This window comes from Scyliorhinus canicula, chromosome 14 (assembly GCF_902713615.1).
Source record: "Scyliorhinus canicula chromosome 14, sScyCan1.1, whole genome shotgun sequence".
In the NCBI taxonomy this organism is placed as follows: domain Eukaryota; kingdom Metazoa; phylum Chordata; class Chondrichthyes; order Carcharhiniformes; family Scyliorhinidae; genus Scyliorhinus; species Scyliorhinus canicula.
Genome location: NC_052159.1, coordinates 74,306,284 through 74,323,234, shown reverse-complemented (window position 1 = coordinate 74,323,234; position 16,951 = coordinate 74,306,284). Strand labels below are relative to the sequence as shown.

General features: G+C 52.2%; 1 protein-coding gene across 1 annotated transcript in view; it reads left to right on the top strand.

The window, feature by feature from the left end:
- Positions 1 to 11,929, top strand: part of LOC119977294 (neuronal PAS domain-containing protein 2-like) — a 241,839-nt gene extending 229,910 nt beyond the window's left edge. The window contains 2 exon segments of the mRNA XM_038818048.1: positions 6,537 to 6,606; positions 10,544 to 11,929. Coding sequence (XP_038673976.1) covers positions 6,537 to 6,606; positions 10,544 to 10,572 — 99 coding nt within the window. The 3' untranslated portion in view covers positions 10,573 to 11,929.
- The last annotated feature ends 5,022 nt before the right edge of the window (positions 11,930 to 16,951 follow it).

Below are 16,951 nucleotides of genomic sequence, written 5' to 3'. Positions count from 1 at the left end.
AATTACGATATCAAATATCGAGCCGGGAAGCTCAACGAGCCTCCGGATGCCCTATCCCGCGGGACATGCGCCAGCGCGCAGATTGACCGATTAAAAAGCATCCACAATGACCTCTGCCACCCAGGGGTCACCCGGCTCTCCCACTACATTAGGGCCCGAAACCTGCCTTTCTCCAACGAGGAGGTAAAAGCGGTCACCAGGGACTGCCCGATCTGTGTGGAGGCAAACCGCACTTCTATAGACTAGACAGGACCCACCTGGTCAAGGCTTCGAGGCCCTTTGAACGCCTCGCGATTGATTTCAAAGGGCCACTCCCCTCAACTAACAAGAACGTTTACTTCTTAAACGTCGTAGACGAGTTCTCCCATTTTCCATTCGCTATCCCATGCCCCGACATGACCTCCCACACAGTCATTAGGGCCCTGCATAGCATCTTCACCCTGTTTGGTTTCCCCAGCTACGTACACAGCGACCGGGGTTCGTCCTTCATGAGGGACGAGCTGCATCAGTACCTGCTCGACAAAGGCATTGCCTCGAGCAGGACTACCAGCTACAACCCCAGGGGGAACGGGCAGGTGGAAAGGGAGAACGCGACGGTCTGGAAGACCGTCCTACTGACCCTCCGGTCTAGAAAGCTCCAAGTCTTCCAGTGGCAGGAAGTCCTCCCAGATGCGCTCCACGCTATTAGGTCCCTTTTGTGTACTGCGACCAACCAGACCCCTCACGAGAGGCTCTTCATTTTTTCCAGGGGCACTACCACGGGGTCTCACTTCCGGCATGGCTGAGGACGCCGGGCCCCGTACTCCTGAGGAAACACGTCAGGGCGCACAAAACCGACCCCCTTGTTGAGAAGGTGCGCCTGCTCCACTCCAACCCCCAGTACGCATTTGTCGAGTTCCCTGATGGCCGTTAGGACACAGTATCCCTCCGGGATCTGGCACCTGCCGAATCCAGCGCCCCCCCCCACCCCCACAGAAGGATCTCTCACCCCACACCCCATGCTGCCGCCCCCTTGCGCTCCCGAGCCCACGAGCTTGCTCCACCAGTTCCGCCCGCACCCCCGCGCCGGCCAGCCCCCAGCGCCCTCAGTCCCCGGTTGAACCAGGGGAGTATGAAGCTCAGATACAACCCTCTCTGGAGTCTCCCATCGTACCCCAGCACACCACACCCATCCAGCCACCGCAAGAGGCTGCAACCCCGGTACTCCGTAGGTCTCAGCGGACAATTCGACCGCCGGACAGACTGACTTTATAGACTAGACCACCACCCCCGCCGGACTTGATTGTTTTGAAGGGGGTGAATGTGGTGAATGTAATATATGTTAATATATACGTAATTCACACTTGTTGTAAGCGCAGTAGCGCTGTCCTACCACTAGGGGGAGTAGCGCTGGGAGCACCTAGGAACGTGTACTGGGCTCCACCCTTGGTTCCGCCCACGACTCCTCCCCCTAGTGCAGCTGTATCAGTACCCGTGTCCAGAGTCAGCCTGGATCACTACGAGTTCAACAGGTAACAGGCTGGCTCTGAAGTAAGTCGATTAGAGCCTAGATTCACATCGGAAACACGTGTCCGGTGAATTGATGATTCCATCACGCGGTTTACCCGCGAAATGGTGGGGGTGGCACCTGAAGCTGTGGGTTTGAGTGTACGGTACTTTGCTTTGTTTTTCTCTCTCTGTTCACACGGGGTGTAGGGGGAGGACTCTCTCTCCCCCACTTAAGTGGGGGTGGAGTCTTGTAAGGGGAACCCACAGGGGGATTGGAGGTGGAGGCGGGAGAGGCCGGGGTCAGCATGAGTCAGCTGACTTACGGGAGCGCAATGGGGGGGGGAGGGGGTGTGGGGGGGGGATTTAAAGGGGGGGGGCTGGGATGCTGCTGTGCTGACTGAGGGGGAACTGATGCTAAAGGGGAAAGTCGGGGTGGGGGGCCTCCGCCTGGGGGGCTGGAAGGTGCGGGAGGCGCGGGCACGTGGCTGGCCTAAAAAAAGAGATGGCTAGTCGGCGGGGGGGAATTTATAGAATGGGTCAAATTGTTGTATCGAGCAGGCTGATCAGGTGTAATGTGGAATGTATGCTCGCACTTAAAGGGGCAAAAGGCAGACGTGGCCATGCTACAAGAAACACACCTGAAGATCGCGGATGGGTGGGTGGGGCAGGTTTTCCACTCAGGGCTGGATGCGAAGAACAGGGGGGGTCGCAATTTTGGTGAGCAAGCGGGTGGCATTTGAAGCGGCGAGTATTGTGGCGGATAAAGGGGGTCGATATGTTATGGTGAGTGGCAGGTTGCAGGTGGTGCTAGTGAATGTGTATGCTCCGAACTGGGAAGATGCAGGTTCATGAAGCGGATGTTGAGTAGGATTCCAGATCTGGAGTCATGTAGTTTGGTAATGGGGGGGACTTTAATACGGTCCTGGACCCGGCGCTGGATCGGTCTACGTCGAGATCAGGTAAGAGGCCAGCAGCGGCCAAGGTCCTGAGGGGGTTCATGGACCAGATTGGGGGGGGGGGGGGGGGGGGGGGGGGGGGAGTGGATCCGTGGAGCTTTGCCAAGCCAAGGGCGAAGGAGTTTTCCTTCTTCTCCCACGTGCACAAGGCGTACTCGCGGATTGATTTTTTTCGTGGTAAGTAGGACGCTAATTCTGAGAGTGGAGGGGGTGGAGTATTCGGCCATTGCCATCTCGGACCATGCCCTGCACTGGGTGGAGTTGGGGCTGAGGGAGGAGAGAGGCCAACGCCCTCTGTGGAGAATGGACGTGGGACTACTGGCGGACGAGGAGGTCTGTGGGTGGGTCCGGAGGTGTATCCAAAGCTATGTGGAGACCAATGATAATGGGGAGGTTCCGGTGAGTGTGGTCTGGGAGGCGCTGAAGGCAGTTGTCAGAGGGGAGCTAATCTCGGTCAGGGCCCACAGAGGGAGGTGGGATAGGATGGAGAGGGAGAGATTGGTGGGGGAGATACTCAGGGTGAACAGGAGGTATGCGGAATCCCCCGAGGAGGGGTTGCTGAAGGAGCGCCGGAGCCTGCAGGCGGAGTTTGACTTGCTTACCAGGGGGAAGGCTGAGGCTCAGTTGAGGAAGGTACAGGGAGCAGTGTACGGGGATGGGGAGAAGGCAAGTAGGATGCTGGCGTATCAGCTGCGAATGAGAGAGGCGGCCAAGAAGATTGGGGGAATTAGAGACAGGGGGGTAACACGGTGCTGAGCTTGGCAAGGATTAACGAGGTCTTCAAGGACTTTAATGGCAAACTGTACGAGTCAGAGCCCCCGGATTGGGGGGGGGGGGGGGGGGGGGTGGGGGGGGGGTGGGGGGGGGGGGGGGGATGAGGCAGTTCCTAGATCAACTTAGGTTTCCACAGGTGGAGGAGGGACGAGTAGAGGGATTGGGGGCCCCGATCGAGATGGAGGAACTGGTTAAGGGGCTAGAGGGCATGCAGGAGGGCAAGGCCCCGGGTCGGGATGGGTATCCCGTAGAGTTTTATAGGAAATTCTCAGAGCTGCTGGGTCCGCTGTTGTTGAGGACTTTCAATGAGGCTAAGGAAAAGGAAACCCTGCCCCGACGATGTCGCAGGCTCTGATCTCGCTTATCCTCAAGCGAGACAAGGACCCGTTGCAATGAGGCTCCTATAGGTCGATTTCGCTCCTTAATGTGGATGCAAAGCTGTTGGCCAAGATTTTTGCCACTAGGACTGAGGACTGTGTCCCGGGTGTGATTAATGAAGATCAGACAGGGTTTGTGAAGGGCAGGCAGTTGAATACGAATGTGCGGAGGCTCCTGAATGTGATCATGATGCCCTCGGAAGGAGGGGATGTAGAAGAGGTAGCGGCAATGGACGCGGAGAAAGCCTTCGATCGGGTGGAGTGGGAGTACCTGTGGGAAGTGTTAGGCAGATTTGGGTTTGGAGAGGAATTTATAGAATGGGTCAAATTGTTGTTTAAGGCCCCGTTAGCGAGTGTGTCGACGAACCGGCTGCAGTCGGGGTACTTCAGATTACATCGAGGGACGAGGCAGGGGTGCCCCCTCTCCGCCCTGCCAATTGAGCCACTGGCCATGGCGTTGAGGGAGTCCAGAAACTGGAGGGGGGTGGTTCGGGGGGTGGGGAGGAGCATTGTGTTTCACTGTATGTGGATGACCTGCTCTTGTATATTGCGGATCCGGTGGAGGGGCTGGGGAGGTCATGCAGATTCTTAGGGATTTTGGAGACTTTTTCGGGGTATAAACTGAACGTTGGAAAAAGTGAGCTCTTTTGTGATACAGGCGAGGGGCCAGGAAAAGAGACTGGGAGAGTTACCGCTTAAAAAGGTGGACAGTAGCTTTCGCTACTTGGGCATTCAGGTGGCTAAGAGCTGGGGTGCCCTGAACAAGCTCAATTTAACGCGGCTGGTGGATCAGATGGAGGAGGACTATAAGAAGTGGGACATGCTACCACTTTCCCTGGCGGGCAGGGTGCAGTCCGTAAAGATGACGGTCCTCCCCCAGGTTCTTGTTTGTCTTCCACTGCCTTCCTCATCCTCATCCCCAAGTCCTTTTTCAAGCGGGTAAATAGGATTATTGCGGGATTTGTGTGGGCAAATTAAACCCCGCGTGTTAAGAGACTGTTCTTGGAGCGCGGGGGGTGGGGGGGGAGATTGGCCCTGCTGAACTTTTGCAGCTATTACTGGGCAGCGAATATATCCATGATTCGGAAATGGGTAGTGGAGGGAGAGGGGCGGCGTGGAAGCGGTTGGAAGCGGCGTCTTGTAAAGATACTAGCTTGGGGGCACTGATAACGGCACCGTTGCCGCTTCCGCTGATGCGGTATACCATGAGCCCGGTGGTGGCGGCGACATTGAGGATCTGGGGGCAGTGGAGACGGCACAGGGGGGAGGTAGGGGCTTCAGTCTGGGCCCCGATACAGAATAATCACAGGTTCGCAGAATAGACGCGGGGTTCCTAAGTTGGCACAGGGCGGGTATCAGAAGGATGGGGGACTTGTTCATTGATGGGACTTTTGCTAGTCTGGGGGCGCTGGAGGAGAAATTGGGGCTACTCCCGGGGAACACCTTTAGGTACATGCAGGTTCGGGCATTCGTGAAAAAGCAGGTGGGGGAATTCCCCCTGCTGCTTGCCCGGAGGATACAGGACAGGGTGGTCTCGGGCATGTGGATAGGGGATGGCAAGATATCGGAAATATATCAGGAGCTGCAGGTGGCGGAGGAGGCCTCGGTGGAGGAACTGAAGGGCAAGTGGGAGGAGGAGCTGGATGAGGGCCTGTGGGCTGACGCCCTGGGCAGGGTCAATTCCTCCTCACCTTGCGCCAGGCTTAGCCTGATCCAGTTTAAAGTGGTGCACTGGGCACATATGACAGTGGCGAGAATGAGTATGTTCTTTGGGGTGGAGGACAGGTGTGTGAGGTGCTCAGGGAGCGATATTTGGAGTATCAGATGATCCGGGAGTGCAGGAGTCGAAAGAGGCCGGTGTTCTGGCCTTTGTCTCCTTGGTAGCCTGGAGAAGGCTCTTGTTAACGTGGAGGGACGCAAAACCCCCAAGCGTAGAGGCTTGGGTCAGTGACATGGCGGGGTTTCTCAAGTTAGAGAGGATGAAGTTTGCCTAGCGAGGGTCCTTGCAGGGGTTCTCCAGGCGGTGGCAACCGTTCCTTGACTTTCTCGCGGAACATAGAACATAGAACAGTACAGCACAGAACAGGCCCTTCGGCCCTCAATGTTGTGCCGAGCCATGATCACCCTACTCAAACCCACGTATCCACCCTATACCCTATACCCAACAACTCCCCCCCTTAACCTTACTATAGGACACTACGGGCAATTTAGCATGGCCAATCCACCTAACCCGCACATCTTTGGACTGTGGGAGGAAACCGGAGCACCCGGAGGAAACCCACGCACACAGGAGGAGGACGTGCAGACTCCACACAGACAGTGACCCAGCCGGGAATCGAACCTGGGACCCTGGAGCTGTGAAGCATTTATGCTAACCACCATGCTACCCTGCTGCCCCTAACGTTAGGTGGAGGTCAGCAGTCCAGAGGCCGGGGGGGGGGGGGGGGGGGGGGGGGGGGGGGTGGCTTGGGCAGTGGATGGATTTCATTTGTAAAGGGCAAATACCCCCACCTTATTTTGTTAAATGGTTAAACTGTTAAATGGTTAAGTTGTTTTCTGTTTTACTGTTATATTTTCTTTTTGTTGTTTTTCTGTTTGTAGTGGCTTGTAAAGATTATTGAAAAATTTTGAATTACAATAAATTTTTAAAAAATATATATACTTTGGCCACGATCTAGTAGCCTTGTTCGCGGTGGGCTCAAATCCAGCAATAGCCACTAAATTTCGCGAGTGGCCAAAAATGGGATTTGCGCTGATGAGATCTCCGTTGGAGATCTTCTCCACCCACCACTGGTGACATAATCTGATTCACGGTCATAAATTTTAATTCATTAAACCATAACTTCCACAGAGTGGCAATCTCCGTCCGATTACCATACTCAGCAGACTTGCCTTCACTAGCATTCCTCAGCTCCTGTCTTGTCCAACCTTCCTCACTCAGGCTGGAAGAGACAGGAACAGGAAAGTGCACCCCCATCAGCATCGCCGTGGAGTAAGTGGGGCACAGAGCGGTAAGTGACTCCCCCCATTTTACGGCAGTAGTTGCTGGAAAGGAGAGGTTCAAATGGACAATTAGCAGAGAGCAGGTAAGTTAGAAACTTTAGGGAAATGTTGGGGGGGGTCAGGTCGGACTCAGTGGTGTCGATGGGACCTGGGGGTAGGGGGGGGTCTGACTGGGGGGAGTAGTCTGGGAGGGAGAGAGGTCAGTCTGAGAGGGAGAGGGGGTGTCAGTCCAGGAAGGACAAGAGGTCAGTTCGGGAAGGGGGTCAGTCTGGGAGGGAGGGAGGTGTTAGTTTCGGGAGGGAGGGAGGGGGCAAGTCCCGGATGGAGGGAGGAGGGCAAGTCCCAGAGGGAGCGGGTATCAGTCTGGGGGGTGGGGGGCGGCCGTCGCATAGGGGTGCACTGGAAGGGGGAGGCGAGATCAGTGAGGGGGGGGCAGGGGGGTGCAGTGGGTCTCCTCGGGGGTAGTGTTTGCATAGGGTGTCCCGTGCGAGGCTGGTCTGTTTTTTTAAATTTAGAGTACCCAATTATTTTTTTTCCAATTGACGGGCAATTTAGTGTGGCCAATCCACCTAACCTGCACATCTTTGGGTTGTGGGGGGAGACCCACGCAGACACGGAGAATGTGCAAACTCCACACGGACAGTGACCCAAAGCCGGGATCGAACCCAGGTCCTCAGCGCCGTTGTCCCAGTGCAAACCATTGCGCCACATGCCACCCTTGGTTGGGTTTTCCAGTTTCTTCTGACTCTTTGAAACTATCATGGTAAAACTGGCAGAACAATCTGACGTTTTTTTTTTATTTCGAGTACCCAATTCATTTTTTCCAATTAAGGGGCAATTTAGCATGACCAATCCACCTACCCTGCAGATCTTTGGGTTGTGGGACGAAACCCATGCAAACACGGGGAGAATGTGCAAACTCCACATGGACAGTGACCCAGAGTTGGGATCGAACCTGGGACCTCGGCACCGTGAGGCAGCAATGCTAACCACAGCACCACCGTGCGGCCCCCAGAACAATCTGAAGTTACCGATTTAAATCACATCGGTTGGATGGTTTCCAGCCCAGCGCAATTTTCCAGAGGATGTTAGTCCTTTACGGCAGTTGCTAAGTAAACCCTTATGGGGGAACTACCTAGAGGGATTTCCAGTTCATTCGGGTTTGACACTGTAGCATCTGCGCATGACATATCCTTCCCTGCACTTCACCCCCTCCTCATCACTGGCAACAGCCTCCCTCCTCATCACTGCCGCCGTCTCCCCTTCTCATTACTGTCACAGGCCCATGCCCAATGTCCCTTCACATTCTTCGGTCCAAACCTCCTCTATAGGCCTAGGTCCCCCCCCCCCCCCCCCCACCCCAATACTGGCACAACTCCACCATTAACACACAGTGACCCCACCCTCACTTGGCATTGCCAGGTTGGCAATGAGCAGTGCTAGGATGCCAGGGGGCATTGCAAGGGCTATATCTCACTGTGCATCCCCGACATGGTTATCTCAACTGAATTTTGTTTTTGAAACTCAATAGTGATTCACACCGGAGTAACGGCATGCTGCTGGCAGGGGAGGACACATCGTCCGCAGATGCTACAGTGTCAAACCCGGAAATTATATGATAATAGCCCATAACCTCCGAGTTCCCCACCATCGCATTTAGGGGGTAAAGCGAGAGAATTCCTCCACACGGTGGCTTGCAGCCATGACCAAGGCCTTCCCATCCCAATGGCTCCATACTGGGGTACTTAAGGGGAGACACCAGTTGTCCCCTGACCTGCCACCAGAAGGCTGTCTCCATTTATTTACTTGCTCAATTCCAGCTTAATTGATGAGCCTGTGTGCCGTCAAAAGATGAGACAAAGATGAAAATAGGTGGTCTTGGTGTTGGAACCGTTACATGGTCAGGACCATCTTTTGTCATACCTGACATCATGTAGCAGACAATCAGTTCAGCCTGACAGAGTTGGCAAGGAGAGGAATGGAATCGATAGCTAGAGAATGGAGTTTGTTCAGAAAACTGAAGACAATGGGCAGAATTTAATGGTTGAAGTGGTGGAACCATCTTCGGCGCAGTCATTTCCATTAATTAATTTGACTTATGGATGGGATTTTTCGCAATATCAGCAAAGCATGGTGTTGGGCAGGAAATGCATTGTGGAAGCCACCAATGACAATGATGGCTTTCTCCGTCATATAGTATAGCACTGTTGAAAAAATAGTTCATGTCACAGGATGGCCTCTGATTCGCAGAGATGCCCGGGTACTAACCCCCCCACCCCCCCGGGCGCTCTCACCTGAGCTTCCCAGGAGGCCTGCTTGCCAAGTGCATTCCTTCAGAGACATAGGGTGGGATTCTCTGGCCGCGTCCGCCTGGCGACTAGAGAATCCCACCCAAGGTCAATGGAGTTCTCTATTATCCGTGTCTCGCCTGTGCCGTTCTTGCGGTGGGCGGGGCAGAACAATCCAGCCCATAATTTATTATCATGGTGTTCCTGATGTTGAACATTAGGAAATGTGCCCTGCCATGGATGGGAGGAGGGCACAATCACATCACATGTGTATATAAAGAAAAAATGTGATTTTAACGTTTTTGTGATATTTTCCGCTCCCATCACTGAACCTGCCTGACACAAATGGGAACAGAAAATCCCGGCCAAGAGTTTTTAGTCTTTTAACTACTTAACTCCTCCAGTTTAAGTTATTGGTAGACTAAATTGTATATTTACCTGTAACACAAATATTGAAGGCAAAAGAATTGCCTCCTTCCCTTTCTGCACCATATTCCTACTCTCACCAAATTCCCTACTTTTACACTCTATGATGCACTGAAGTTAGGACCATGCACCCAGTGATGGTGTACTAGTCACAAGACTTTTGTATATAGTTATAAAATGTGTCAACTTCAGGTGGCGGCGTTTCCGCGGCTGCCGCCAAGGGGGGTGCAGGATAGGGTGCTCTCGGGGACGTGGGTCAGTGAGGGGAAGATCTCGGCAATTTATCAGTTGATGCAGGGGGAGGAGGAGGCCTCAGTAGAGGAGCTCAAAGCGAAGTGGGAGGAAGAGCTAGGGGAAGAGATTGAGGATGGAACATGGTCGGACGCCCTGGAGAGGATGAACTCGTCCTCTTCTTGCGCATGGCTCAGCTTAGTTCAGCTGAAGGTGCTGCATAGGGCGCACATAACAGGGGCCAGGATGAGCCAGTTCTTTGGAGGGGAAGACAGGTGCGGGAGGTGTTCGGGAGGCCCAGCGAACCAGACCCATATGTTTTGGGCATATCCGGCTTTGGAGGGGTTTTGGAAGGGGGTGGCGGGGACTTTGTCTGAAGTGGTCGGGTCTAGGGTCAGGCCGGGCTGGGGGCTCGTGATTTTTGGGGTAGCTTCGGAGCCGCAAGGGGAGTGCAAGAGGCGAGAGAGGCCGGCATTCTGGCCTTTGCGTCTCTAGTAGCCCGGCGCAGGATTCTGTTACAGTGGAGGAACACGCGGCCCCCAACGACATGGCTGGGTTTATCAAGCTGGAGAAGGTTAAGTTTGCCCTGAGGGGGTCGGTACAGGGGTTCTTTCGGCGGTGGTAGCCCTTTCTTGATTTCCTGGCGAAGGGGTAGAGGGTGGTCAGTCTCAGCAGCAACCGGGGGAGGGGGGGGGGGGGGTTCGGGGCTGGTTAAGGGGGTTTGTTTTTTGCAACGGTGGGCTTGTTATTTTCTTCTTTCTTGCATTGTTGTTTGTTATTATTTATTATTCTGTTTTGGGGGTGGGGGGGGGGGGGGGGGGGGGGGGGGGGAAAGAGTTATTTTCTTGCTTCAGTGTAGAACCACAAATTGTCTACTTTAACTGTGGGGAGAAAATTTGTTGTTGAAAAACTTGAATAAAAATTTTTTTTTTTTTTTAAATGTGTCAACTTCATATTAAGTAAATATAATAAATTGAAGAATATGTTTTAATTTTTTTAGCAGGCACCGACATCTTCTTTGCAAGCTGAACAACCAGAGCTGCTGCTCCTCCCTCCTTCATATCCGCAGCAACAGGATATTCTGGGATACCAGCAACAATCTCAGCAAAGACCACATGTACAGCGCCTCTCTGAATCGTAAATGTTTAACTCACCCAGTAGCCTTTCAGTGATGAAGAAGGATAGATTATAAAATCTTTAAAAGCAATATTCACCTTTTGCTTTAATAATTGACAGTTAATGAGCCATACTTTTACTATTTCCATAGCATGGTACAAATGAGATGTATTAAAATATAAAGCTTCACAAAATTTATTGTAAAATATTTTAATTATATGTCTGTTAATTGGAAATGGAAGAGGAATGGCACATTGAAAGCTTCAATTTGGCTTTATAAGGTTATATACATAATGGTTCTCATCTCAATTTTTAAATTTTGATGATTTGAATACGAGAAGGCCACATATACTGCTGGTTAATTGATAGAAACAACAGCAGCATTATGAATGTTTTAAAATGATTATTGAGTTTGTTATATAACTCATTAGCATGATCCGAGTATAAATAGTTCAAAGGTTTTTTTCATACATAATGGCAGTAATTTTCTAACATTGTACAGCTGGAGAAGACTTGCCTGTCAGCACCATATTTCAAAAATCCTGGTTCCCTTCATATGATTTTCTAGCCATTAATTTAAATGGTCAGAAAGCTCTGGGCATTGTGTTCCAGAATTTTCAGTGTGCACTCTTCCCCATCAAAAGTATAAAGTCAGGAAATTACCCCTTGTATGTACAGATGTAACTAGCTGGCCTCTGATTCATTTTACCCTATCTGAATTTGCTGTTATCAATCTACGGCAAGCAAATAAACTTGCAGGACTAGGGGAATATAACAAGGGAATGGGACTGGCTGAATTGCTCTACAGAGTGCTGGCATAAGCTCAATGGGATGAATGGCCTCTTACTTTGTTGTTATGATTCTATGACACATCATAAAGAGATTCAAGCATGATGATAAACTCAGAAAGATGCACTTGGCTTTTTGCACAAACATCGCTTTTATGTTTGCAATGTAACCTTGTTCCTATTAAGTACTCAACATATCTTTTACAATTTCCTGTGCTAAATCGCAAAATTGGCACTTTTCTGACAACCTAACAGCTAGTGTGCTATTAGGTCCCCTCAAGGACACATATTTTGGCCAAATCTTTCCAGTCCTATGGAATGTTCTTCATTTCAGCTTTAATAGAACAATCATTAATGGAAACGATCAGTTCTACAACACTGGGTGTTTAAAAGAAAACTGTTTACTTTGTTGTATGATTTTCAGAGACATGCACTTTTTCTGATTTGTAGGTTTTATTAAGGCTGTATTTGTTACATAAAAATCTCAAAATAAAAAGTGAGGGAGGAACTGTCTAACATAAAATACTGTAATATATGAGTTTCTGTATAAATGATTCTTTGCAACAAAAGTGGATTTTAGTCTAATTTTGTATAAAATGCATCAATCCATTTCATATTTGTTTTTTTTGTCAGTGACCAGTTTGTAATAAATAGTACAAATCATTGAAATACGTCCCACAGTGTAAATTGTATACCTTCACACCTATGTTCTTCACAAATATACAGTGTCCTGGAATTTCCTATGTGCTTGGGCTCCAGATTCACAGGCAATCAAGGTTCAAGGCAGAAGTGCAGACAAAAATATCGTGCAATTCTGGGAATGAGTTATGCATGTAGTCACAATGGCCCCGACGTCAGAAGTATAGAAATGCACAGGAGGAAGTGGTGGCTCCTGGAGTACCACTCTGACCAAGGCAAACTGTGGGAGCCAATTTATTCGCACAAAATCAAAAACAACATCTCATAGCAAATGATTTCTCAAAGTTCCTTTTTATCAGAAAGGTGAAAGATTTGGGAGCTACAACAATCATCTCAGCAGTATGAGTTCTATTTGCTGAAATTTATGAAAATGTATGAGATTTATGAAAAAGTAATGTATGAAAATAGAATCCAATTCACCTCCAGGAAGCTTTAGGAATTTGTATGGGTTCAACATCATCGCCTAATCATCACATGACCCAAGAGAACAGGTTTATGGAAAGACACATCCTCTTAGGAATACAGGAAGTCAGAGATATCTGGGCATGCATGTCCATAGATCTTTGAAGGCGGCAACACAAGTGGACAAGGTTGTCAAGGAAGCATACGGAATGCTTGCCTTCATTGGATGGGGCATCGAATATAAAAACTGGAAAGTCATGCTACAGTTGTATAGAACCTTGGTAAGGCTGCACTTGGAATATTGCGCACAATTCTGGTCGGCACACTACCAGAAGGATGTGGAGGCTTTGGAGAGGGTGCAGAGGAAGGTTTACCAGGATGTTGCCTGGTCTGGAGGGTGTTAGTTATGAGCTGAGGCTCAATAGACATGGACTGTTTTCATTAGAAAGACGGAGGTTGAGGGATGACCTGATAGAGGTCTACAAGATTATGAAGGGCATGGATAGAGTGGATGGGCAGGCATGAGGGGTCTGGCTGGAGGGGTCAGTCACCAGGGGGGGAAAGGTTTAAGGTCCCTAGGGCAAAGTTTAAAGGAGATGTGCGAGGCAGGTTTTTTATGCAGAGGGTGGTGAGTGCCTGGAACACGTTGCCAGGGGAGGTTGTGGAAGCAGATACATTAACCCCATTCAAAAGGCATCTTGACAAACACATGGATAGGATGGGTATAGAGGGAAACGGCACAAGGAAGTGCTGAGGGTTTTGGAAAAGGTTGGTATTGTGGCCAAAGGGCCTATTCCTGTATTCTTTTATCCAGACTATCTCGAGAATCCTCATGAAATACCAAGAGAGAAAAGAAGGCCCAAACCTTGCCTTATTGTCACTCCGACCTACACCTCTGAAGGCTGACATGAAATCAACTGCAGAAAGTGTAAGACAACATTGCCAAGCAAAATACATCCTCCAAATAACCAGGAGGAACTAAGACAACTCTCTAATGCACAGGTAGAAGTCGTCAACACTTCAACAAGCATGTCAAATCCTTGCCTGAGTTACTGAAGGAACTAACTGCATGTACAGGATCCAACCTGAGAACATAGAACACAGCAAAGGTTGTTGCTGAAGCAGAGACTCATGGTCATACATCACTGAGAATGAAACCAATAAGCAAATGAGAAGGAACAGATTCCATATTCGACCTACATAGAACAGTACAGCACAGAACAGGCCCTCCGGCCCTCAATGTTGTGTCGAGCCATGATCACCCTACTCAAACCTACCCCACCCTCAAACCACCCTATACCCGTAACCCAACAAACCCCCCCCCCCCCCCCCTTAACCTTACTTTTTTTATTAGGACACTACGGGCAATTTAGCATGGCCAATCCACCTAACCCGCACATCTTTGGACTGTGGGAGGAAACCAGAGCACCCGGAGGAAACCCACGCACACAGGGGGAGGACGTGCAGACTCCACACAGACAGTGACCCAGCCGGGAATCGAACCTGCGACCCTGGAGCTGTGAAGCATTTATGCTAACCACCATGCTACCTTGCTGCCCCAGGCAACATCTGAGATGGTAAAGCATAAAAAGTCACCAACAACACCAGCAACATCACTATCAAGCAAGATAACATCAACAGCATCACCAACATGCCTTGGTGCAACATTGACATCATTGACAAGTAACACATCAGCAACAGCACATGAAAACCCCTTCAACACCAAAAGCAACATGCACTTCGCCAGTGTGCCAACACATCAGAAAGCGATGAACTAAAAAACCCACAAGATGGAGGCACAACATCCTATCACTTAAGGTATACCTTTAATATGGGCGCGATTCTCCGCATCCGCGGAAAATCGCGAAGTTGGCCGTGAAAACGGCCGGAATTTGCGTCAGCCCGACACGGCCCATTTCCCGAGGTATTCACGTCCGGGAAATGGGCTAGGAACGGGGCCGCGTCAATCACATGCGCGATGACGCCGGAACACGGCGACGAGACGAACACGCCCACGTGAAGCCGCCCGACGCCGTAAAAAGGCGCGGGCAAGCACAGAAACTAGGCCAGGATGTCGGAGCTGAGGAGAGCAGCCCCTCGATTCGTGGAGGTTGATGTGGAGATGCTGCTCGAATCAATCGAGCAGAGGAGGGGCATCATCTGACCGCGTAGAGGGCATCGCCACCCTGCCAGCGAGGTGCGCCAGGCCTGGCGTGAGGTGGCTGCTGCCGTCAGTGCTGTGGGGCAGACCCCTCGCTCTGCTGACCAATGTCGGAAGAAGATGCACGTCCTCACCAGGGCAAGTGCCAAGAGGGTGCCCCCGGGTCACAACCATCCCTCCCCCCCCTTTACTTAATCACCCACCTCCCCCCCTGGCACGGGGGGGTGGAGGGGGATTGGGGCAGAGTGAGTTGACGGTGGTTCACAAAGTTGTCACAGACCCAGCGCTCTGGCCTCCGTGGAGAGATGCAATGGTCTTATTACAACTTGACCCCCAAACTGTGCCAGTATCTGAACGGACTGCTGATACCTGCCGTATTGTAATGATCTACCTATGCCCCCTCCCCCAACAGGACAAGACCGCTCACAACACCCGTGAGCGGAACAAGACTGGAGGGGGTTCGCCCATCCTGCTGCCCCTCACCACGTTTGAGCAGAGGGCACTGGACCTTTGTTGGGGGATCTGCCACCAGGGAGATCGCGCAATACGAGGTTGGCGGAGCTGCAACAAGTGAGACAACCCTGCATGACAAACACCCCCCCCATCCCCTGTCCCTTCACACACCCTGCCCACTGGGACACCTCCCCCATCCTCTGTCCCTTCACACACCCTGTCCACTGGGACACCTCCCCCATCCTCTGTCCCTTCACACACCCTGCCCACTGGGACACCTCCCCCATCCTCTGTCCCTTCACACCCTTCCCACTGGGACCGTCCAGCGCCCGGCCGAGCGAATCTAAATAACTCGTTTCATTCTCTTCCCTAGGACGTGATGCCGAACGACCAGGGCCGTCTGCCTCCAGGCGGACATAGGCATCTGCCCCCACCTCACCCGGGGCCGCACGATAGAGGGTGCCCGATCAGTCCCATCCTCTCCAACCGAATCTGTGGAGCAGGACGCCCAGAGGGCAGCGACACAGCCAGAGAGAGAAATGGCCCGCGAACGCCCTGCGGCCTCTCAGCGGGCCGATGACATAGAGGAGGCGTCAAACCAAGACGACCTCGAGCTTGCGGCACAGCTATCTCCCACACCATCCACCATCCCAGAGACACTCACCCCGGCTGGCCTATTTAGTGATGAGGCTCCTGGGTCACAGTCTGGGTCGCACATCACAGCTGAGCGGGTACAGTAGGTGGAGGTCGGAGCAGCCGAGGGCCCGGACTGGCGGAGGCCAGGCCAGGCCCAGCATGCAGCTGGCTCCCAGACGTTTTCCGAGTTCCTGGACTTTCTCAACCCACCCGCACAGGCGATGCATCAAGAAACCCAGGGACACAATGACGGGATGAGGGCTTCCTTCCAGACTCTGCAGACGCTGTTAGAGGAGTCGAACCGCGTCCACGAGCAGGGAGTGGTGCCGCTCATGGCAGCAACCCAGGCTGACACCGCGCAGGTGGCATCCGCGGTGGAGGCAATGGGTCAGGTTATGCAAGGCGTTGGGCTTAATGTGCACGCGTCATCCTCGGCCCTGGACAGGGTTGCCCTCTCACAGGCAGCAATGCGCTAGAGCCAAAACGATATGGCCGGTGCGCTGCGGGCCTTGGCCGAGTCTCAGCAGGTCATGGCCCAGTCGCAGCACGCCATGGCACAGTCCCAGCAGTCAGTCGCGGAGAACATCAACTGCCTGACACATGTGCTGGATGGTGTTGTGCACTCACAGGTTGAGATCGCACAGTCCCTGGTGGGAATGTCTAACTCCTTGGACTCCGTTTCTGCAAACCGTCTCTGCAAACCTTCGGATCCTGGTGGATACCGTTGCAGGCCTCCAGGACTGGCAGCGCCAGGTGTCGGTGGCGCGACGGGGCACCTCCCCACTCGCACCTCTGTCCCAAAGTGAGGCCCGGAGGCCTCCCACAGCTAGCCCACGCGGGCACGTGATAGAGTGTCCGTTACGATCTCAGCGGCCACCAAGGTGGATGGTTCAGCTATTGCCATGGGTCAGACTCTCTCTAACGATTCTGAGCTCACAGCTCTTCGCAGAGCGGGCTGTCATCATTCCACATGGCACTGATCACACCCGCTGACACAGCCATCAATGTTGTACCATACCGTCTGGACCCAGTGGTAAGGGTGATGTCTAAGTGGAGCAGTGTACACTGAGAGGGTGTTGGGGGGGGGGGGGGGGGGGGGGGGTGGCAGTTGTGTGTTGACCCTCTGCACGACTAGCGATGCAGGTGGTGGTTT